The sequence below is a fragment of the Myiozetetes cayanensis genome, unplaced genomic scaffold (assembly GCF_022539395.1).
Source record: "Myiozetetes cayanensis isolate MyiCay16 unplaced genomic scaffold, myiCay2020 scf15, whole genome shotgun sequence".
In the NCBI taxonomy this organism is placed as follows: domain Eukaryota; kingdom Metazoa; phylum Chordata; class Aves; order Passeriformes; family Tyrannidae; genus Myiozetetes; species Myiozetetes cayanensis.
In genome coordinates, this window is record NW_026087159.1 from 10,404,855 (window position 1) to 10,429,944 (window position 25,090).

General features: G+C 38.9%; 1 protein-coding gene across 1 annotated transcript in view; it reads left to right on the forward strand.

Annotated features, from left to right (window-relative positions):
* Positions 1 to 1,841: 1,841 nt before the first annotated feature.
* The window catches only part of NXT2 (nuclear transport factor 2 like export factor 2), a 48,025-nt gene continuing 24,776 nt past the window's right edge, over positions 1,842 to 25,090 (forward strand). The window contains exon 1 of the mRNA XM_050310667.1: positions 1,842 to 1,962. Coding sequence (XP_050166624.1) covers positions 1,873 to 1,962 — 90 coding nt within the window. The 5' untranslated portion in view covers positions 1,842 to 1,872. The remainder of the gene's footprint in view (positions 1,963 to 25,090) is intronic.

The window sequence follows — 25,090 nt, forward strand, 5'->3', positions numbered from 1 at the left end:
CGGATAAATAGCTCTGTGTTTTCTTTCATTCTGACTCTGAGGTATGGGAAAGCATATTTTTTGGAGTCTCCAGTAACTCAATTTGGAAGCTGGCATGCCGAGTCTTGTACTTGCTGTATTGATTGTTAATGCCTCATTATTTTTTCGTACTCTCTATTCTCTATTTGTTCGCTGCCTGCTCAGCATGTGTTTAAACTGTGCTCTTTTTGTTTTGTGTTTTTACAGCGTCTAACACAGTATGTTCCTGTCTGTGATTAGAGCTCCAAAGTGTTATGGCAATACAGTGAATAAGTTGCAACTACAGAAATGTAATTATTTCCAAAACAAGTTTATAAACACTAGGAAACTGAGATTAAATTGAGTTTTTAAAGACATGTTGGTACAAAAATACACGACTAAACTCCCCATTAACATTGACTCTGCCACACAATGTTGTCATGCATTAACTATACAATTATACTGCATTATGTTGTTGATAGACCCTGGTAGAATTAAACTGTTTTTTAAAGATGTATTCCTTTTATTTTTCATTCTTTTCTACCTGGTCTGTCAGTTGGGTGAGGCTGAGACTGCTTGTGCATTTCCATATATTGTTTGGGTTTCCTTCTATAGTTTTACATGAAAATTTAAACTGGTTTTAATGTATGGAGCAAGGTGAACTATGTTCATTGCATGCTTATTCTGCCTGGTTGCTGAAGGATACACGTGGGAGGAAGAAAGGAAACCATTTGAAAGAAAGGGCTTGGGTTCTCTTTTTTGTTTATGTTTTTTTTTTAGTCATCAACCTCTGGGCTTGCTTGACAGTAACTATGAATAAGCTGTGTCTGTCGGAAGAAATGTATCACTGTTTTCTGGTCTCTTTTAAAGTCCTTTGCTCTTGCATTGCACTTGCAATGTTTTTGCTGTGGAGTTGAGAAAGCAACATATGCATAATTCAGTCAGGCAGAGTTTTGGAGTGGTGGACGAGCGTGATCAGACCCGTGGGGAGCGGCAAAGACAGAGCTGATAGAAACAGATTTTTCCAATGGGCGCTCCCTGGCTTGAAAGGAGCGCTTAGACTTCCTGAAAACTTCAATTGTTCATGTTTTTCTATGTGACTCTTAAAAAATACTTCCCGAAACTGCAAGCTAGTCTATAATTTGCATACTCGTTCTCAACTTTCATTAAAGGAAGAATACCTAATTTGTTTTCTCTCCAAATAAATATGGTTTAGAGTCTTTGGTGCAGTTATTGAATGAAAGTTACTGATTTCCTGAAGTAATGATTTTTTATTTTTGTAACTCATATGAAATACGTAAGAATACCTGTTAGTGTATTATTTCCTTCCATTACTTAAATAATTGTCTAGATATGGAATAGCATCTAATTTTATTATCTCTTTTGTCACAAATGATTATAACTTTCATGGACTTTTGCAGGTTTCTATCTCACTGTTTCTCTGGCCACTGGGGTGGCACACAGCCAGAGTTCGCTCTGTAAAGTCAGTGCCCTGCTCTTATATATAATCAGCTTTATATTCTTCAGTTTTACTCACAGAAACCCACATAGCCCGAGTATGAAATGCTTCACTAACTGTTGGTGCACTGTCTTTCAGCAGCTGTAAAGGGAAATCAAGGTTCCCTCTTCATGTCTCTTGATCTTCACCAGACCTGAAGAACCTGTAGTTCTTGGAGCTGGAGGTATGTTTGCTTTGTGTTTCACGTATTTGCTCTTTCTCCCCTACCAAGTGTCTGCATGAAGCAGGCACTATAAGGGGCCAGAAATATGAAACCATTTCTTTCATTACAGTTTCCACAAGTGGCTGCAATGCCTGTAATACAAAGCAATTGAGCCACTGGTAGTTGCATTGTTGAGCCAAATGGAGGGACAAATATGTCATCTGCTGCTGAAGGACTGAGGGACAAGGAATGGGTTCCTGTAAGTGTCCATGAAATTCCACAAAGAGTGATATTATTAATTCAGGTAAGATATAAGAGGTGAATGGTTTTGGATGTGATATCATGTGATTTATTGCTCATTTCTCCTGGTTACAACAGCTTATATTATGCCCATCCTCAGTTGCATCTGTGGGAGTAATTACCCAATAAATGACAGAAAACAAATCAGTTTTGTTGAGTAGTAAAATACAATCCTAACTCAGTCTTACTTGTGACATGTTCATAAAAGAAAAGGAACTCCATATTACTGGGAGAAATTAACTCTGTAGGAATTCAGAATAAAAATATTACAGAAGTATTTAGGAACCACCAAAGGATGTTGAGTGCAAGGTAAGGTTCATAGTTCTTAGTTGTATGCATTACATTTTCACTAATCATGTATTTCTAAATATTTATGCTAAATAAATTAATGTAATTCTTCATACTGTATATTTATGGCCCAAACTCTTCTCCTAGAAGTCTCATTTTATCTTTACACCTCCAAAGTAGCCTGTTCTCATTAACTTCTTCACAGTCTTGCTCTATGGTGTGATCATACGTGGTTTTTACAAGAGGCAAAGTTAGCTCACAAAGTCAAATAGAATAGTGGTTTTAAATTAACCAGTTATCCCAGGTTACTCTGCAAACACGGAAACTTCCCCATCCATTGTATGTCAGTGGAATAAGAAAATGAAATTATTATGACATTTCTCAGCCAAGATTCAGAGGGCAATAATACCCTCTGTTTAAGGCACAGATCAGGAATTTTAAGCTGTCACTTCAGTTTGCAGCAGGTTTGCCTGGGCAAATCTCTCCATCTGTTGTCTTTCGATCCCTTAGTCATTAAATGGAAAGAGTAATTCCTCCCTTTGTCAAAAGAGTTTTTTTAGGGGGAAATCTGTTAATGACTAAGAATTTCATGCATTTTGGTATCAAGGGTTATATAAAAACCATTGTAAAGCCAACCTGAGGGCTTCCTTCATCTCTACAGCTGCGTAGAATCCACTGTGTGCCAAGAGCCCCCTACACGTGCATTTCCAGGCATTTCCAGCTACATGGACTCGTAGTTCTCATCCAGGCCTTCCTTGCTCTGTTGAAATAACATACCGGAACCTTCACAGCAATTATGGTGATGTTCACTTATGAAAATGTATAGATTTGAATTTAAGATTTTCAGGCACAAAGATTAAAGGCAGACATATTAAAGAGTTCCCAGTTTAATTTAGAGGGAGCTGTGGGTGCTCAGCACCTCTCTGATAATGAGGATCTGGTTGTTTACTTGTTCCATTATACTCCTTTCACCATCTATCTAATCCTATCACATAATTGTCTACAGAAAATACTCAGACACTTGGTTTCTTTACTGTTTTGTGTCATTGGGGATGGTGTCACCACGCAGTGAAAAGAACCACAGAGTGCTGTTTTTCAAAGGCACACACTCACATTTGCACAACGTTTTCTCACTGGATCATGAATGAATAGTAAGATTATTCTGTCTGTTTGTTTTCCTATTAGTGGACAGTTGCTGTTTGGGACATACAGCTTTGGGATTACGTGAAATATTATGCAACTGTGCTAGTGAAAGAAACGTTAATGTGCCCTTTTGCGATACACAGTTTTTGGCCATACGTCCAGGTCATTAAGATTGGAAATTACTGAAGCAACCAGGCTAGTTGTAATTGTGGTAAAGGGAGGAGGGGAGGATTTTGTGTAAATTGCCCATTTTTGTTGGCATTGTGATATTATTTTGATTTTGATGCGGGGAAGTCTTTTTGTTGATGTTAAGTGAAGTTTGTGATGAATGTACATTTTAATGGTAATTCTTAGATTCCCAGAGGCGAGGGTTGGAATGTACTGGGTTTGTGTGGCAAGGTTTGGGTAACTGGGGGTAGGGGGAGATACAGGGGTGGCTTCTGAGAGGAGCTACCAGAAGCTTCCCCACGTCCAGCATAGCCAGTGCCAGCCATCAGGATGGTAGCGCCCATGGGACAACATATTTAAGAAGGGGGAAAGCCTCTGATTGTGGGTTTTCTCTGGTGGTCATTCCTGCTCCCATCTCAGGGAGGGCAGAGCTTGGTTCCACCAGACTCTTTCTAGAGCTCCTTGATGCTCCTTAACCTTCCTCCCTCCTCTCGCAGCCCTGCCACCCGTGTGAGAGATCATCTCCTGCTCTCTGCGCTGCTCTGGCGCTGCCACCCGCTCCCGGGGACAGGCTCTGGCACTGCCACCCGCTCCCAGGGACAGGCTCTGGCACTGCCAGCCGCTCCCGGGGACAGGCTCTGGCACCTGGGCAGCCGCGTGTCCCTAGAGCAGCTCTGGCCAGAGCTGCCACGTCCGTTCTGCTGAGTGCAGAGGACGGATGGATGAGGTGCCCTGCGCGGCGCTCCCAAAGTGAGCTCCAGGGACTTCCCCGGGCTATGGGAATGCCGTGAGCTCCAGGGACTGCCCTGGGCTGCGGGAATGCCCTGAGCTCCAGGGAATCAGCGTCTCCCCTTCCCAAACGTGCAGTGGATATATCTTGTCGGTCCGTAAGGAATTATCTTAAATGTGTGGCAGGACAACATAGATATCTTGGACAACACCAAGTGCTTAAAGTCACTAGCAAGGAGGGGTTGCCTTTTCGCTAATATATATTAGTCTGGTTTAATTATTGCAAAGGGAAGCAGTGCCCAGTGCTTTGGTGCCTCTCACAGAGTGCTTGCTGACACACCTCAGAGCTCAGGGTGAGCCGGATCCCTGTGGTGCTTCCAGGATGGGACAAAACGTGGCCATGCCCGTTCGGAGGAGCTCAGGGAGAAGTCGTGACTCAGAGGCAGCCTCTGAATCATATTTCCCCTGAGCTGTAGCATTGCACAAGCTGGGAGTGTGCCATCAGCCCCTGCCAGATAGAGTACGTTCCCTCCCTCGTGTCCAGCCAGCTCCCTGTGCCGACACAGAACGGAGCAGAATGATGATTATGTTTACTTCCGATCCCAATTCCCACAACTTCTCCCCTTGCTCATAGAAGTAAATAATGTCTCTTCGAGATCTGCTCATTAATTTAAGGCCCTTAGTACAGCTTTCAGGAAGGGCGGTGTGATGACACAGTAGAATGCAGGAATGCCTTACTACTTCCATACACAACTCTGTGACTGTCAGATGCCTGGATTATTGTTTCTCCGCCCATGTGTAGGTAGGTGGGACATTGTACTCACTTGTCAGCTCTGAAACTAATGTTTGTTCCTTGGGCACTCACTTTTCATCCTATAGGAAGCAAATCTTTTGCAGTGAGAGAAGATATCGGCAACACATACATGGCTTGCAAAGGACCATTCAAGTTTGATTCCAGGCAGACTTAGCAATAACCACCAAATAGAACATGGCTAAACAAATCTGAGTTCTTATGAATTTTTCAAGCAAATGAGTTGCACTCACGTGCAAACCAACAAAAATAAACTTTTCCTCTGTTAAATTTAAGAATAACATAGTCAATCAGCCAATCAGCTAGTTAATCTCTGCAATGACTTTTAACAGATTCAGGCAGCAGATTTTGCTGATGAACAGTGATTTACCTGTAAATACATTTGAGATTAAAGTAGTTATTTGTTAACATTAGATCAGCTAGCAATGCAAACGTTCGTTGTTCTTGATGTTTTAGGAGGTTAATGATTCTGGTAGCCAATTAGAAACCAAGCATTTAGAATACCTAATTTGGTAGCAACAGTAATTCTGTGTGAAGCCTGGCAGTAAAAAATATTTACTTTCTTTCCTGGTTTATGAAGAAGAAGAATCTATAGTGGACAGGATAGTGTATGCTGAATAGTTTGTTGTTTCAGTGTTAGACATCTATACTTTTACAGTGACATTTCCAGAAAATTTTACCTGAACCATTTACTTAAGGAACAAATTATGCTCCTATCAATGCAGGAGGAAATGCATGAGGAAATACCAATTTGCTCAGTTTAGCCTGTAGGACAGCTTGGGTAACCAGCACAGATATAGGTTGTGCAATCTAATTTTAAGTATGTAGCCTGAAATTCCATTCTGTATGATCCTTACACCTACGTTTGTTTTTCAGACAGAGCTTTCACAGATTCACAGGCAGTTTTCACAACAACTAAAACTTTTTACAAAAGAAAGTAATTTATAGTAAAGCCAGGAGACAAACCATATTGCAATACATTGAAATGACAGGAGATTGTTGCTGAGTGTTTGCTCCGCCTCCTGATGCTCAGTTGTTCTAGTTTTCTTGCTGTTTTTTTATGCTTGCCAAATTTTACTTTCCACCACTTTTACAAAAAATGAAGAATAGACTGACCAATGAGTTATCATAATTATAAAAATTACGACGTACCAGTGTTTATTAGGAAGCCAATGATTGTTTTGAAAGATACATCATTTATATATTTTTTTTAATGTTGTACTTACTTTTAATACATCAGTCTAGATTAACTCAGTGCTTCTTGGTACTGATGCATGTTGGAGAATAAGATAATTTTCCTCTGTACCTGTGGCTTGATGTGACTGAGAGTAGAGGAGAGAAAAGTGCGTAAATACGTTGTGTCAGGGCAGAATCAACTACTTCATGTCTTTCAGGACTTTCCTTACTACTGTGCCTTTCAGTAACAGAGCATTCTGTTACTTAGTACTGTTGGCAGGTCAGTGTTATTTCTGTGTATTTGTACAATATGCAACTTAATGACCTTAGTATTTAGCAAAGTTAGCATAACCATTTTGCATAATCACTACAACATAATAAATAAATAATAATAATACAAGGACAGTGCATCTCTATATTATTTTTCACACTAGATTAGAACAGGCTTACCTCTCTTTTTTTCCAGAAAGGCATTTGATATATTTTGTAATAAAGTACTGCTTCATTTTTTGGAATAAAAACTTCTCCAAAACTATCCTAAAATTCCTGAAGATAAAATGTACAAGGTATACATTTAGATCACTCTCTTTCATATCAATGTATTTCTCATCTCCAGGCAGTTTATGAAGGAAATTCTGACCACTAAGCCTGAAGTTTCTCCTTGACTAAGGGAAAAATTGTAAATCAATACAGTTCTAATTTCTTTCGGTCTCAAACTCAGTTCTATGTTGGAGAAGATAGGCCTGGTCAATTATTTGCTTAGATATACTGAGACTGCTTTTCTTTCAGAACTTTGCACTGGAGTTACCTGCACCATTTAAAGCTGTACCCAGGTAGTCGATGTGCAACAATTTGTAGCTGACTCAGAGCAGCTCAGTGCAAGAAAACAAAGTGACTAATCTCTTTGTAGAACTGAGGCTTTGCAACTTTGCTCTGAGTCATCCTGACAGCTCAAAGTGCCTCGACTTGGAGCAGAAATAAACAGATTTAAACAGAGCACTCGGTTTCAAAACAAACATTGCTTCTGGTCCTGTCAAAGTGACCTTGTTAACCCTGTTTAACAGCAGCGTCACTGATATGCAGGGTGGTTTAAAATCTTTAGGAGACTATCAAAGTGGAATCTGAGAAGTTAAGGGGAAATGAGGAAAAAGAATGAAAGAAGGAAGGCAAAAATATTTTCTTACCCATTAAGAATGCCACAGAGAGAGAGTGGGAGCAATTATTTGTCTTGTAGAAAGATTGGAACTGAAGTAATAAAACTAGAATTGGTGGCATTAGGATGTGTAGAGCAGAGATAAGGGAGATCTTTAATAGTTTGCCTATTCTTAATATATTCTATCCACCCTTAGTTAGTCCTTCACATTCTAAGATCAAATAAATAAACAAACTAAACAGTTACATTAATCCTACATTACTCAGCAATTCTCCCTGTGTTAAAAATTTATGGTCCCTCTATCTTTATGCTGCTATCTTAAGGGTAAATATTAGTACAGCTTGAGCTGGAATCTCCTCTGAAATGGATGAGTGGTTGCTTCTGCCACCTCCAGGTTATAGGAGCAGGTATTTCTTTCAGTGATGAAACTTGGAGAAGCAGAGCTCAAGTTAACAATCTGCAAATTAAATATGGAAATACTGAGTTGCTCCTGATTTACTCTTGCATAAGAGTAGTATTTGGCCCTATATTTTTATATATAGGGGTATTGAAAAAGATTTTTATAGAAATGGTGTCTTATTTAGTGTCTCAATTCATACAGGTTGCGATTGCTGCACTAGTGGAAAAAGTAAATAAATCTTAACAAAATTCCAGAAATGAGCAATGCTGAATATCTTGCTCTTTGAGTCACAAAATTAGCAAGAGGTAACATGTTAATCACTTTAACGTTAAGAAAGGATGTGAGTTTAAATGCTTTTGTTCTTGAGGAAGGATCATGTCATATCTCAGAAATTAAGCAGAGCTGGGCCTCGTCTGTACTTGAAAGGGACGATGTGTAAGAAAAATGCATGATACTATGAGAAAGGACGTCCGTGCTTGGCTGGGTTTGATCGTTATCGCTGAGTCAGTCCTGCAGTCCCGCCTGCTCTGGTAAAGGGAACATTCTACTGGAATTGGATCCCAGATTCATTCAGTGGTTAGGCTGAAATTTGGGTCCATGGTCTGTGGCACTGCATTTAGGAAAGCTTTTTGTCTTGAATTATTCCCATAACAACAGTGGAAAACATGCAAAGTTTGACAGTGGGATATGGTACTAAAGTAAAACAAATATACGTGAATTATTGGTTGATAGCTTTTCTTCTTTTTTCAGCACAAGTCAGTAGGAGAATATGGTCATTATTACAGTTTCTCTGTCTGATTTCTTTGTTGCTCACAGATTTTTTACTTGTAAAAAAAAAAAAAAAAAAGAGGAAAATCGATAAAACTTAAAATAATTAAGTAAATGTTCATTGTAATGTAAACCCCAGAACCGACACTTCAAATGAGCTGAAAACTGAGGTGGGAAGATAAAGATAAAAGGGCAAAGTCTATTAATGGCAAGGCTGACAAAAAAATTGATGGCATTTGCACAGAATCAATCAAAAATTTGTTCAAAGTCTGTTAGTCCATAAGCTAATAATAATAATACAAGAAAGACAAACCTTTACAAGGAGAGTACAGTCATTGTACTTTTGAAATTTCATTCTTTCTGAATTAAAATTTCCTCCAAGTCTGACAATTAGGATGTGATATAAAATTCACCTTTGTTGATACACATTTTCAGAACTACATTGTAGTCCCCAAATTATTGTTGTTTTTATTAGATTGAATTTGATTTTTCTTGGTTTTTTCACAGCTTCTTTGAAATCTAGAAGATTTATTTTCTATTGATGGGTCACTCTGTCATTGATGTAGCAATCAACCTAATTTTTCATACACAAAAGAAAAGACAGAGAATAATTTGGGTCATAAATATCTTAACATAACATTCAGATTGCTGAAGATAAAAGGGAAAGTAAATGTCTGAAACTTGGGAAAATAGAAAATGCATGGCAATTTTCAGTACAAAATCTTTTCCTCTATTCCTGTTTATTTTGCTGCTCTTGATTAAGTCAAAAACCTTTTATCTTCATCCAGATATCTCATGTTCCTACTCAGTTAAGAAACACATCCTCCACTGTTTCAACACATTTCTCTATCTTGAAAACACTTTTTCAGTCGTTGCCAGGGCAAATACCTCATTATCAAATGCAAGAGACATTCTGCCATCCCCGTGTTTCTGGGTCTGAAAAGCACTGACCTCAGAGGAATTTCATCTTTTAATTATACAAGACTCACGGTGTCTGTGATCCAGCAAAGCCTCTGTCTCTGGAAATTCACTTCTTTTTGGATTAGGAACCAAAGGAAACTATAATGGGTAGTTACAAAGTCTGCAAACTAGTTTGCCTGTTTGTGGCAATAAGATTTAAATGTCATTAATGAAGTTAACGTTATTATTGATCATAAATCTGAAGATGTGAAAAAACAGAACAGTGTTTCATAATATCTTTTGGGAATAGCATTGCAAATATATCTGCAATTAGGGATTGTTTAATATAATGTTGATAATGGGTTGTTGGATTATATTCACACTTAAATCACTTAAATTATCTTTGCCTCTTGTGTGGAAAAAGAAACAAGGTATTTTTAGAGTGGTTTTGATGTGTTTCCAAGTTTTAGGAGTGGAAGAACTTGCTATATAGTAAAAGAAATGTTGCTTTGACTGGGTGGGGCTCATTCGTAGAAAATTTTATTTCTTCCATTTCATGGGAGAGCTGACAGAGATCAGTCTTCAAATAAATACCAGATATATTCTGAAACAACATCATGTCACTGTGATATTTTTAAAATAATTATGTGTTGGAGTAATGAATAAGTACAGAAAACAAAGACAACTGCTGAAGGCTGCTCACATTTGCATGGGCAAAGCTAAAGTGCGTGTTTAATTGTATTCATTCTCCAACTTCTTGTAAACAACTATTACATTTCTTAGGTAAACATGCTTGGGTTTTTTATCCAACTGTAAATATGAATTTATATTGTTAGTATTCACACAGTTATTAAAATACTCTCCTTCTTGTGTCTCCACACCAATATTTGTGTGCAGTTCTCCACTGGAGCTGCTGGAGTGAACTGCGTGGCACAAGCACGGCTATTTTGGGAGTGGGTGCAGCCTAAAATGGGAGGCTTGGGTGGAGTCATGTCCTTCTGCATGTTGGTTTTCCTGCTGCAAGCTTTGGAAAGAGAAATCTATCTTCCAGTTTGAAGAGCAAAATGGGAGGTGAAATTGTTCTTTCGTTGCGAAAAAGTTACTTATAGTATGAGTAACTTCATTCCACTTCCTATGAGACTGATTCTGTTCTTAGCTGCATAACAAATCAAGAGTAGCTTCATGGAAAGATCACTTAACAGGGACAGGAAAGGTTTTGCAATTCGTATTTGTGTTACTTTAAAAGTTTTGTGTCTTGAAATTGGGTGTTTCTGTCCGTTTGTCACCTGCCTTATCTCTGAACTTTGGTGCCTTCACACAGATATGACTCCGTGTGCTTTTTCTAGGATCATATTTGTGAAATGATTTCTTGATTAATGTTACAGGAAATATTTCTTAATGTTTGACAAGCTCCAACTGGTTAGGATATCAAAACACTGAAAGCTGGTGATATCTAAAGCTGCTTTGCTAAAACTCAGATATAAATTTGCTCAAAACTGAAGAACAGGTGACAAAGACTGTAACTGTTTGATTCCAAACACAGCCTGCCCTGTTGAATCTCTCATAAGAACCATATTTTTACAAGTTCTTCTAAAACACCCGTGGATGTTTATATGAAGTCTGGATCTGCTTGCCTAAATTCTCATGCAAAAAAAGGTGCACTTTATTTCCATAGCTGTTGGTACATTTTTGAGCTTGCTGTTGAATCTACAGAATGCTGAAATAATTGGTTATGATCTGTCTATACAAATTGGAATGTTTGTGCATATGTAACAATTGATGCGTGAAAATATCAAGATGAAATTTGTAAAAAAAAAAAAGAGAGATATTACTCTTAGATATCTAGAATTATAAAAGGAAAAAAAAATGAGGTTTTTGTAAGTGACCTTCATTTGTCTGATTCCAGGTGTTTAGGAAATTTGAAAATTTGAAGGGGAAAAAGGGTGCCACAACCTGCCTGTGCAAGCAGAAGTAAGAGTGCCAAAGATTTATGTATTTCTCTAAATTTTAAAGCACTAGCAGAGCTATTCTTGTGGCTTGTCAGAAAGAGCAATGACCTTGCCCCTGTGACAGTGTCTTTAGTGAGAGAGACTCCCCCTGGGAGCATTACCTGACCGAAAGGTGCTGACACTGCTGAGTGAACACAACTGTCCTGGCTTGTTTTTGAAAGATTTGCAGGGAGTTCACGGGTGATGAGCTGACAACCAAGAACAAGAGTCGAGAAACTTATTGTTTAGGAGAGCCCCAAACTCGTGTGTCACACGCAAGCACAAGGTTTTGTAAGAATGGCAGAGGGCACTGAGTTCATGAGTCAGTGCGTTGGGCTGGAACGCAGCCAGCTGTGGGCACAGGACATCAGGGGTGAGCTCCAGCACTTACTGCTTTCTGGGACTTTGGAAAGTGTTTCAGAATTTGCAAGAGTAGCTGACTCTAGATGCACCAATTCTTTAAAATTAAAAAAAAAGTATCTTTTTCTATATTCACTAACACCTTGTAAGCCATTGTAAGCTTTCTAGGACAGTTTTTATTCAGGCAAAACCTGCAGCAAATGGTTTTCTAATCTTCTGTAGACAGGAAATATTAATAATTAAAAGATCAATTAAAATTAAAATAATCTGTAAACTAAACTAAAGGCACTATGAATAATTAAACTTAACAGACAAAGATCCTATATTTTTTATTTCCTTTTAGGTTCTATGCAAACATGGACAAATCTAATTTTGAGAGGATCTTCTTAGGGAGAATCCCATCTCATCTCCTGTGGGTGTCTGGAGAACCCAGCACTGACACTTTATAAAGTGAACTTAATTCCCAGAGCTGCTGTGCTCGGCCCAGACAGGCTGATGGGACCAGTCCCTCCAAAATATCGAAATGTATTTTATTACCAATTACTTTTCCAACAGTCTGTCAGCTGGATCAAAGCACTATTTGCCTAATAGTGAACTGCATAAGTAATTTATTATCAGTTGATAGAAGAGACTGGTATTTCAAATGCAGAATTTTTCTTGCATAAAATTACTGGAATGAAAAATGTTATATACTCATATGATTATAGTTGATAGAATAAAAAATATTTGTATCTAGTCTTCTGGGAAAAGAAATGGATTTTTGTTTTTGCAGAAAGAGGATACAAGTCCCTAATTACAATAACATACTTTGTCCCTCTTCCATCCTGTTGGCAAGTAGTGATCATTTCCATTTTCATACAAGTTAGTAACTTTAAAGATATCATTTATCCTATTACAGAGGCAAACTGTTTACAATTAAGACCTTTAGGCTAAAATCAGGTGCAGATGGTTTTAGCTGTATTTTAATAGACTACTTTTTGTAATTAATTGTAAATAGTGGCTTAGTTTAGGAAAATGTTACAATTGTTTCTTGAAATACTTTTTCCTTTTTTCTTTCCTAAAGGTATATCTTTGCTTGAAACTAAACTGCTAACATGTATATTTTCAGTCTTGAAAACTGAAATAGTTTGTAGATTTATTCACCATGAATTGGCAGGGAAGAAAGGAAGAAATTATCCTGATAATGTTTATTTTCTTGCCCATCTTTTCTAGAAATGGAAAATAACATTTATCTGTGGAATTACTACATTTCTAAAGCATGAGAATTCATCATTCTTTTCTTTTCCTTACGTATCAATTTAGCAGCAACAGCAGAACTAAATAAAGTCAATCTTTTGATATACGAGGCCAAACATTTCTTGACTAGGTCAGTCACTATTCTTTGTTCTAACCCAGCCGTGGTTCTGGGCTTTATGATCTTCCATCTGCAGGGTAACCTGGGCTTGTTTTGCTTCCAGGGTCAACTGTGACTGAGCATTTTCAGTCTGGGTGGGCAGAGCACCAGGGAAAAAAGATACAGGCACCTGGTAGAACTAGATGGACTATTTGGCTTACAGGGATTGTGTTTGTATCAGTATGTACAGAATGCAATGTCTGTTCTCAAAGTAAGGAAGTTACAAATTCCAGGAGAATGTGTCTGTGACTAAAATCCTTAAGAATTGAGTGTTCTAGTGAAGTTACTACACATCTGGATGAATAATACTTGTACCTACAATGTGCTGGAGTGCTCATAGAGCAAACAGTGATTCATTCTCTTCTAATACACTTTTTCTTAAATAGGGTGATTCATATCAGTACTTCCCTAGAGGAATACACTGTATTTTTATTTGCTACCGAAACCAGGCTGCAAGACCCAACAGAAGATCTTTTCAGTTTTGCTTAAGACAGAGCTCTATAGGAATTCTTGCTGTTGAATGGAATACACAAAGTTGACAAAGATTTAAGTGCAGGTCTGATTTAGATTCTTTGCTGACAGAAATGTCATTTGCTTTTTTTCACTAAACGTGCTACCAAATCAAGATTGTGTGAGTTAGGCTTGAAAGAAAGAAAGAAGCAAGAGCATCTTAAAAGTGCAGGTGGGCTTTAAGGGTCAGAAGCACTAAGAACCTTTTGTTTGTCTGTTAATATCCTACCACAACAATCAGGTTGCATAGGTTTGTGATCACATTTTCTAACGTTAAGACCTAGATAATTTTTTCATGTCATCAGTTTATTTGTATGCCATTCTACTCATTCATACTTAACATTCAGACATCAAGGATTGGTTTTCAGGCAGCAGGACAATCCAGCATTTGGTACTCAGCCATGCTCATGCTAAAGCTGGATGTGTGCTTATTAAAAGTCGTTCAGATTCATTACTGTGTGGCCATTCTGGTCAGACTCCAGCCAGCTGTTCAGTGTGGTGATGAGTCTGTGTGTGGGAGAGGTGAAGTCGGGGGGCAGAGGGAGTTACATGAGTTCCCTTTAACTCTGGCCTTGTAAACAGAGCTTGATCCTGCATACTGATTTCATCAGGCAGCCAATGTCAACACTGACATTTTCAATCTCTTTCTTTTATGTCACATTAGCGGAAAGTGACCTGTTGTGTTTGTGGAAGCTCTGGAATCCCACAGGAGAAGGATCACTCAGCACCATGGCAGTGTGCCAAGTACAACTTGTTCTGAAACATGGTGCTGAGAAGTTGCATTATCAACTCAAGCGCAGTGTCAGCTTAGCAGGAGGGGGGTCAGGCTGTTGATTAGCGAGTTGTTATGACCAGCAGACCCCCTGGGGTACAATCACACCTCTGCTGCCCAGCTTGCCCCTTGCTCTTCCCCTTTCTACTCATGTTTGCTCTCAGGGTGTCCTCGCAGGTGGCCCCTGCAGAGGTCACAGGGATGCCCTGTAGTCAGCATCTCTTGTGTGCACTGGCTTTCCTCGATGAGGAGGAGTTTCTTAAATTGCTAAGTTGTTCTGAAGTTTTGTTCCAGTGAGAACAAGTGCTAAAAGTGTAAAGGATACTGATTTAAGTCTGAATTTTATGTCTGCTGCCCTGTGTCTTTGGCCTGTTTTATGAAGTCAGAAATCCTGATATCATCTCATACTCTTAATAGGAATATAATAATAAATCTCTATAATCAACACAGAATAGTAAAATAGCTTAGCCAGTTGGAAAGGGGAGTAACTCAAATAAGTGTCTTACAGATGGAAAACACATAATGTGTGCTAAAAACACAAACGTGTTTCTGTTGTTCCAAGAATTCCTGATTAACAAGAACAAACTGAGGGCAGACTAGGATTTAGATGAGGAGGTTTGAACTTGAGTACTAGTAGGAAAGGAGGTACTTCAACCCACTTAAAAAAAGTGCTTACTACAGACAGATGACATAAAACAAATTGTCAGGCAGAGCAGAGTCATCTGATCTTTGTCCAAGCTCCTGACATCTGAAACTTCTCATGGGCTTGCTTTTATCTGCACTCCTCAAATCTGTGGCTGTAGTTTGTAGAATAAAGCGGGACTGTGCGTGCAGCTTGGAGACTTCTCCCACAGGGTGAGCAGTGAGAGGCCCCCCTGGTGCTCCCCCTGCTGCAGAACTGCTGACAGTGATCCCCCCATAAAACTCGCCCTACCATTGGGGTGGGAACCTGTCAGAGCTCTGCAGGCTGCACTGGCACCAGGGTGAAGCTTCCTCTGCTTCCCCTCACCCTGCTTGTAAGAGTTTGTGCTTTAGAAAACCCTCTGAGGGGCCCTCAGCGTCCTCTGTGGTCTTTGGTGCTGCGAGAGCAGCTGCAGACACGGGTGGGTAGGGTGGCAGCTGTGGCAGAGGGCAGGGGAGAAAGCTGAGTGTGTGTTCATACGGTGTCTGTGTCTGAAGTAAATGAGTAAATACCTGGAATAAATTGTGCAAGGCAAGCAGATGGCTTAAAAATCTGGAGCTGAACAAACCTATATTAAAAGTCAATGTAAAATAAAAGTACTAAAGATGTGGAGTAGACTTTCAGAGGAAATGGAATGAGTATTTGTGTAATATGGAAATAAATGTGGTTTATACACATTTATGAATAATGTAACCTTCAGGGCCCAGACAGAAGAGAAGAAAAGCCTAATCTGAAAAGAATGAGGCAGGTTGGTGTGTCATTTTAAGGAAGAAATGATGGCCTCAGAATTGTTGGAAACAATTTTTAGAGATTTTGGTTGAATGTCTGACTTAAAGCTCATGGAAATTCACAGGAGTTTTTCACTGACTAAGCTAAGCATCTTATGGTAGTGTTTGTTCACATTAGATAGCAAATACTAGGTCATAAGCTATACATTTCAGTTTAAAAAACACCTTTGCATTATTCAATGCTTTCTTAAATGAGGCAGTAAAAATGATGAAAAGAAGCTGAAAAGCTTTAAGCAAAGTTAGCACATTTTTTTTTGCTGCAATTGCAAATACTCTCTGTATGTCATGGCATTTTTATATGGATATGGTACATTCTCTACTGGAGATGTTTTTTGAGGATCAATGTGTCTTGTTAGTATGAGAAATATTGTCAAAGATAGAAAGAATATCAAAATAATAATTTAAGTATTCTCATCCTGATCTCATTACATTACTTTATAAAGGTAGATTATTTGCAGTGTTGAAAATGTAGAAAAAATACTAAGGAAGAAGATGATGATATTCATTTTTTAAAAAGAACAAAGCAGCAGAGCAGCTGCAGAGCTGTCAGACCTGCAGGATTGCAAAATTTGTTGTTTCAGTTTCAGGACATCAAGTGCAATGAAACACTGAAACACTTGAAACACTGAAATAGTAAAAATGTTGCACTTTGTTATTTTTGACCTATTGTGCAGTTTTTAACAGAGCAAATAAAGTCTGCAGAACCTGCAACATTAAAGACTATTTTGTAAGGTATGGGGTGAACAGGTTGAACTTTGATTTTTCAGGGACCTGTGGCTAGATATTGCTGATGAAAATGTCAAGCAAAGGCAGTGTATTCATCTGAGATTGTAAGGGTCTGTACATCCTGGAGCTTTAAGGTGCTGGGCTAATTTGCCCTGCTGAAAACTGAACACATCTCTTGCAAGTGCTTTGTTCCACACTGATCAGAAATCTTTTAGGAACAATGCTGTGATTTTGTATGTGGAAACATAATGGAGAAACAATCCTAGTACTGAATAATTTCAATTTTAAGATTTAAAGAATACACTGTGAAATGCAGTGTGGACTGAATGAGAATATAAATTATAATATATATATGAAATTATTCATATTTTTCAAAATAGTGATTAAAGCAATAAAGTACAAAACTAAATCTAATACTCATTAATCCATTGAGTTTACAAAAGGTATGAACCGACTGACAAACTTTTACTAAAGAACGGAATGTACAGAAATTCTCCAGTTCTTTAGTTTAATATAGTTTCATTTGGCAGTATTATGGGTTCAGTTCAGTAATTGCAGTCTTCTTAAATCATTGGAATGAGAATTTCTCTCAGTCTTCCATGAATACACCCCTGATGAGGGAATGTCTGTGCATGTCACACACACGTACCTGAGATGTGTGCACGGAACCAAAACGACTGAGGGGGGGCTGGGAAATGAAGTTGGAGCAAAAGGAGCACTTCATCAGGTCTGGCTCTGCAGCCACCCCTGGGAGGGAACTCTCCTTGAAGTCACACACATTTTTATGAGATCTCTTGCCCTCTTTTTGCAGACTCTGGACACTTAGAGAAGCATCCAAACTTGCCTGTGTTTGGATGAACTGAACTGTTTGATTTCTGAAGGATCCAAACCAGAGGAATGGGTTATTTCTGAATTATGAGAAGCTTGGGTCTAAATTCAAATGCTCACATAACATTGAGTTACATTGTGCGTGGATAGAAAAAATACCTGTGAGAGTGGCCTTAAAGCCAAACTCTCTCATGATCTCAGTGTTACATTTTACTGCCCAGGGAGTCAGAAAGACACACTGTCAGTAAACTAAGGGAAGTCTCCAGAGACAGCCAGAGTCCTCCATGGGGATGGTCAGTGCTGCCTGTGTCCCATATCCCACTGTGCAGCCACATTATCATCCCATCTTGCCAACCCCCCTTGCACTGTGCTGCCTGCAGCTGGGCAGGTACTGAGGCGACATTTGATACAACGTGGATATAATCCAAGAGTCTGAACAAAGCCCAGAGAAATCACTGGGGTTTGGGTTAAGCTTGAAAACATTTTGTGTTTTAGTTTCCAACCTGTAAAATGGAAAAAATTACCACCTTTCATCAAGATTTCCTTCTTTCCTTTTGAGATTGGAAGTTTTCTTGGGCAGGTACATTATTTAGTATATTTGCTGCATAGTAGCTATGAAGATGTGAATTCCAATCTCAGTTTGGTCTAGACTGTATGGTAATAAAAACTGATTTTACTAGAAATAGGCTGTAATGTATTTACAACCTTTGTGTCTCTGTTCAGTCAAACACCAAGTTTCGACTCAAACTTTGAGAGTGGTCATAACTGTACTGTGTGATTATTGCACCCACAGGGATGTGCTTATCAGCAAACTTCACTGCAGTTCTGTGCTTTATTTTTTTAACTGTCTCTTTGATCTTTCTCCAAGTTTGCAGTTCTGTGACCATTTCTGTTTTTATACCAAAGAGCAAAAGCAAATCAGGAGGAAACTGATTAAAGATTTAGCACAAACTATTAGATAGTGTGTCATTATTAGCAGAAAGCACTTCCCACAAATCAGAACATTTACACTATTGAAGTGGATGAAAGTACAATAGATTTCATAGATTTACTTAGTATTTCTGAAAGAAAAAAAAATTCCAGTTCTCTGTAGAGATAATACCATGGGAACTAAAAGAGAGGCATTTTGTCTTGTTAATCACAGATGTTACTATACAAATTCTTGCATCTAATCTACTCGGTACAAAACTGAATTATAATGATTAAATGCCAAAACCTCTGTTGAAATTACAATAGGGTCATCTTGCAAGCTGATACTCTCCCATCTTGCAGATGAAAAGGAAATTGAAGTGTAGAAGCAAAGCTCTTGCTGGCAGAAAAAGATATATTTTCAAAATTAATGAAACGTTTGATCTCTCATCAGCATATGTTTCACCAGGTTCCTGTCCCTGGTCCTGTGACCTATTGTGGCGTGTCAATGTGACATCACTGGCAATCACCTCTGTTGAGACCTTGACCTATGAACTGTGCTGGCTTCATGCTGGTATCACCTCGGTTCAGATCTTGCCTCCTTGCCCATATGACTCTGTTTATTTACCTCCTTACAGACACACTGGTACAATGGAGGCAGCAGTCTTATACATGAACAGTGTCTTAGCTGGGCTTGTGTTATAAATTGATTATTAAACTTAGTTGTGTTTCTGAATTATCAACCTTTCAAAATTCAGCCTCTAACTACCTAGAGTTGCTCTTAATTCAAAAAGTTGGCATGTAAATTTAGACATCTCCCTCACCATTTTTCCTAAAAATACATTGCCAAAACTTACTTTTCCAGTCTGTCCAAGGAAGGACTATAATCCTTAACTTTTTTCAACCTAAGCTTGATTTGGGAAGCTTGAGTGACACACCAGAGTGTTCTTTGTAAGACAGGTTTTTATTAGTGGTAAAAGCTCAAAGGAAGAGTTAAGGATGAAACTGAGTGATTAAAAAAGCACCTTCATGTGGAAAGGAGTGTAAATAAAGTGAGGGCATAAATGAACTTACTCTCCTTGCAGTCTCTTAGCTGCAAGGGGCCTCGAGCACACCACATGCTTTTTCACTTTTAGAGGCCCTCTACGTAACACAAATTAAAACCAGGGCATGCCTTTTCTTAGAACCTCTGCCAGGCATTTTATTTTCATAGGTGTCAACTCTAAACTCAGGCTTTCCTCTTACTTATATCTTGATGGACGTGGAAGAAATGAGTGTGGAAGTGAGCTCTGATTACTTCAATGAAAAGTGTTCGTCATTTTGGACCATTTTCTTTCTGTCCTGCAGGTTCCTGGCTGACCCTTACACATAGAGGGGGGTGGGGAACAACATCAGTCTAGACAGAAGAGGCCAACAACAAGTTGTCCACTCAGGTTTCAGATTAGAAATGAAGAGTGTTCAATTTCTCACAGATGTTTGGCAGCCACTCTGCTTTCACTCAATCCCAAGCAGGATTTCTTGTGCCTGAAGAATGCAGTGACCAGTAGACCTACATAGACACACAGAATAAAGATTCCATCTGCTGTGGTTTAGGTTTATCAAACAATAAGTTTTAAGAAGTGAGATCACTAGGACTATGGTCTTAACTTATGCTGACCTGGCACATCTTCTTTTAAAGTTTGGGGTTTTGAAGGTTTCTTTCATGTAGAAGGATATTTGTCAGTACATGTGTGTTCCAGGGATTAATTACACCTTTAAATCTAAAGGCTCTTGAAGGATGAGGAAAAACTTAGAGTTAAAAACTCTATGTATGCCCAGTTTCAAATAAAGGAATGGTTTTTTTCTCTCTGCCACCTAATTTTAAAACTGACAATCTAAAAACTGAGGCATGAAATGCAGCATTCTTAATTTCTCTTAGGACACTCAGAGCTTCACAGTTGCCAATTACCAGGTCAAATTACAAAAAATGTTGTAACTCAAGTTGAAAAACAAATCTCTTTCTTCTTTGTTACAGAAGAATCTAACTTAACAACTAAGTGTTTAAAGGCTTAAATCTGGTCTGAACACAGGCAAAGGTCCAGGTTGTCTCAATCTTTTCCCAAATTATAAGCTAAAAATAAGTTCCCTCAATCTTAACTGAAGGGATAAAAAGAAAAGATAATAGAGATTGAGCATTTTTTACTTTCACAATATCATAGAATTTGGACAGTAGAGCAGTCAACAAAAAATGGTACAAGAATGATGACAGCAGTCCAGTGGCAAACAGGATAAGAGATAAAGAAAATATTACAAATTAAGCCTTGGATAAAGAAGTTTTAATCTTTATGTAATTACAAGCTGATACTCTTCTGTATCTGGGCACCCCAATGGCTTGTTGTAGCTGTTTATTTAGCATATACTTCAAAATATAAAATTGGAAAATTCAGAGAAGCATATTACTTCCTGTGCAGTTATCCCAGATGGCAAAGATCCCCACCAGTCAAAAGCCTGTTGTGGCCCTTAGCAGGGGTTCTGCTCTGAGGTGCTTTGGGCAATACCAGCAGAAACACTGGGCTTTTGAACTCAGCTTCTGCAGTTTCATAACTTCTACCAGGGGTCTAATCCCCTTGCCATGCAGTACAGGACAATGGGAAACTGCTGGCTGACTTCATAGAAGCAGGGGCAGTCTTACAGGTTTGATTTAATGTGGAATAAATGAATAGAGCAGAATGATTTTCTAGATCTCTGTTTTTGAAAGGATGGAAATTTGCATTTATCCAGCTGCAATCTGCACTGTCCTGTTGCCACTGAATTCTCACGGCTGGGGCTCCCCTGAGGGCTGGCTCTGGTGGCTGACAGCAGTCTTCCAAAAATCACTGGTATTCCTGACAGGTGAGCTGGAGAGAGCAGAGCCTGCCCCAGATCTGTCTCAGGAGTGCTGACTGTTGGGGTTGTGGTTCTTTGAGAATTGATGTCAAAATAACATCCTGTGAAGGGACAGCTTCGTAACACAGAGGAGCGAAACAAAACCAAAAAAGTGTCTCCTAATGCTGTAAAATCAAGACTCAAGTTTCAAATGGGGGGATGTTCATTTGTCTATAATCTGTGTATTTACTGTATGTTATCCTTAAATTGCCAAGTATAAAAGCAAAGAACTTCCTGGGTAAAATTTTACTGTAAAGTCTAAACAACAAGAAGGATAGAGCTGCAGGCCTGGAAGTTTGATTTGTTCTTTAAAGGCTGCCTTTCCAGTTCGAATGGAAAATCACAAGCTATCTATAGATATCAGGTCATAATAATGACCATAATAGTTAATATAGACAGAAATTGATATTTCTTCTACAAACTCCTAAAATTTCCAAAGAAAGCCTATGATTTTGCAGAAAATTATATAGTATTTTTAAGACAAGTAACATTCCTATAGAACATTTTTCTGTTTTCTGTAGAACCTGTGGTTTTCAGTCTATGCTGCATTTTTTAGGCTTTTTCTCCAAAAGTCCAACTTCTGCTGCTATCCATAAGAGAAGCAAGTATTTTATTCAAACCCATTTTTTAATATTCCTTAATGGATCAATTGGGGAAATCTCTCTGTCCCATTTGAAGGTTATAAATCTATTTCTTTGTAGTAAAAATTGAATTAGATGAATATCATTGCTTCTTACTGAGCTTTAACCACTCTGAAAAACTGATAGGTCTACAGAGCTTTCTTAAGGCCATTGATTGATCCAGGCAGGATTGGAAATATAAAAATCCTTGCTTTTGCTACTACACCCAGACCACTACACCACAAATATTTATATGCTATGGAAAATTAACCCTATTCTTGATTTGTTACTTCCCTTACTGTGTTTGTGTTGCCTTTTTGCTGTAAAGATAAAGGTTTCAGATTTCAGAGTTAAAACTCAAATTTTAATGAATCTGAAAACTAAAATATTTTGAAGAATCATACTTCTAATACCCCAAATATTCAAATTACTACCAGATCAGTCAGCATTTCAGTATGGGTTAATAGTGTTTTCTTCTGGCAGTAAATAGCCCACATTATGACTTCAACCCTTAAATTTCCTCAAGAGGTTGGTTTTCACTAGAAGTGCAGTTTTTTTCTGAGCTATATTCAACTTAACCATATCATAATTTAGGAATTTGATTTTTTCCATATTCTTTCAACTGCAGCTCTCAGTAATTGAAGGGATGGCATTATTTTGTTTTCTTTGAAGCTTGAGAGCATAGAATTTGTTTGCTGAGGCTTTTATAAAATTTAAGAAATTAGAACCAAATCATTAATCCACTTCTATATAAGTACTTATGTATGTGTTGCATAAGTACATACCTATGTACATACATATGCTTGTAAAGCCTTATGCATATGTGTATTTTTTCTTTAAATGTAACCTGGTTAATAGTTTTATATTGTATTTGTATTATGATGCAGATGCTGCCCCTAAGAAAAAACCTTGCATGAAAATAATTTTGGAGTAATATGACATAGGCATAGGCAGCCTATTTCACCCTTCCCATCGTAGTTTCATGGGCAGAAACCACATCTCAGGTTTTCTGAGACAACCTTAGAAATGCCCAGAGCTCTGCAATCCCTCGGTACTTGTTGGAGCAGGGCTGGTGAGTGCCCCCAAAGGATGTGCTGGGAGTTGGAGAGCAGCCTCAGAGCAGCTCAAATGCTCTGCACTCTGTGCTTTGATCCAGGGGGAGCTCAGAAAGAATGCAGAGGATGGGGGGAGGTGGCCATGAATGAAAGGGAAGCATCTCGGGAGAGGAAAAGAGGGACCAGAGGACTGGAATTGTAGCTACAAACATTTAAGAGAACTTAGAGGAGAAGGGGGGATGTACTAACAGGAATGTAGGAGGGGCTGGGCAGGGACCTTGGGGTTCCTTCATCTTGAGGAAGGCCAACAGTAAAACTGCATGAAGCAGCTGCCAAGTTGGGCACGTGTCTCAGGGTGGGCAGCCAGCACCACTGGTGGCTTCACCGGTGCTGCTGCAGCAGAAGCTGAGACACCCAAAGGAGAAAAGCAGGGCAAAAGCTCTGTTTTATCACCCCTGCATTCCAGGCTGATGAGCTATGAGGCAGTAAGGAACTGTGTCCTGCCCATGTGAGGAGAGATCACTCCTCGATGAAATACATCCCTTTCTGGAGTGAGGATATTAAATTCAGATTGCAATGAGTGCTGCAGAAGGTGTTTCTGGCAAAGAAATGAGAATGCTGCACCAGACTGAGGCTAATTCTGTTAGAGGACTGTCTCACAAATTAAACATGTCTCAAACTGACACAAAAAAAGAGATGGGAATTTCATTTGTATTAATCAATGGGGGTCATTTCTATTTAAAGAAACATATAGCAGTTCAGGTCTGATTCTTTCTTTCAGGTCCAGGAGGATGTGATATTGTTTATCTTGTAAAAACAGCTGTTGCCTTAGTGCTTGTGTTCAGGAAATAGATAACTTAAATGATTCATGCCTCTTTGCACTTACACACAGGAGCTCTATCGAGCTCCCTGTAGCTGCTGCACTCCCTCATGTGTTGGGCTGAAGTCCAATGGGGGTGCAAGAGCATGTGTGATAAATACTGAAGATTCTGTAAGTCCAAAATTATTCTTCCTGCTGTGGGGATGAAGTAGAAAGGGAGAGAACTTTCCTGTGTTGCCACAAAATTGCAGACTCACTTTTGGCTGCAGCCCTAGAAATTCTCCTTCATAGGAGAGGTACAGTGGAGAATTAAATGAGGTCATGCCTTTATCTCCCTCACACCTCCTTCATTCTGGTGTGCAAAGGACTGATAAGAACAGAGCTCTATATCAGAAGGGGGAAGAGGAGGGAAGAGTGGAATCGTAAGGGAGAGGTGGGAGGAGAGTTTCAGACCCTCAGCACGTCCCTCCTGGAGGGAGCTCCCAGGAGTTCACAGGCCTCAGTCTGCTGAGAGGAGATTTGCTTCCTGCTGCTCTTGCAGTGCGCTTAGAGCAGTAAATTGTTGGGGTGCAGTGGCTGAGAATTTGAGCAGCTCAAATGCAAGCCCATCTCTTGGCTTCATCTTCCATGGCTTGCGTTAATCTTCCAGTTACATTTTATGAATGAAGGCAGTTGCCTCCCACTTGTTGCTCTACCCAGGACAGGAAATCAAATGTATTACTTTTCAAGACAGGATGGCAGAAGTCCAAACACATCTAACAGAGGAAGGAAACAATCTTATCAGCCTTTCTGGCCCATTGATAAAACCAGAGAAGGAAATCATTCAGCTTTAAATGAGGAAAAGGAAGTTTTAGATAAAATTGAGACGTTGCCTTGGGAGTTTTCATATCACATCAATGAAAAAGTCACATCCAATTAACCAAGCATTCCAGTCTGTATGAAGGGCTTTATTTGGGATATCAAAGCAGAACTGTTTACAGACTGTGACAAGCTTCTCCACAGTGAATCAGTTGACATTTTTCTGGCCTGTCTTCTTAGTCAGATACCTTTTCTCTAAGAACTTCTTTCTGGAAAAAACCTGCAGCAGCCATCCTAGATTTTTGTTCCATTCACGTAATAAAATTTGATCTTTAGTCATCATTGCACACGGAGTATTTTGACATCTTGGTCTTATTTTTAATTAAAAAATTAATTATTTGTATTCAGATGAAATAATAAATAGTTACTTTGGGTCTTTGTAC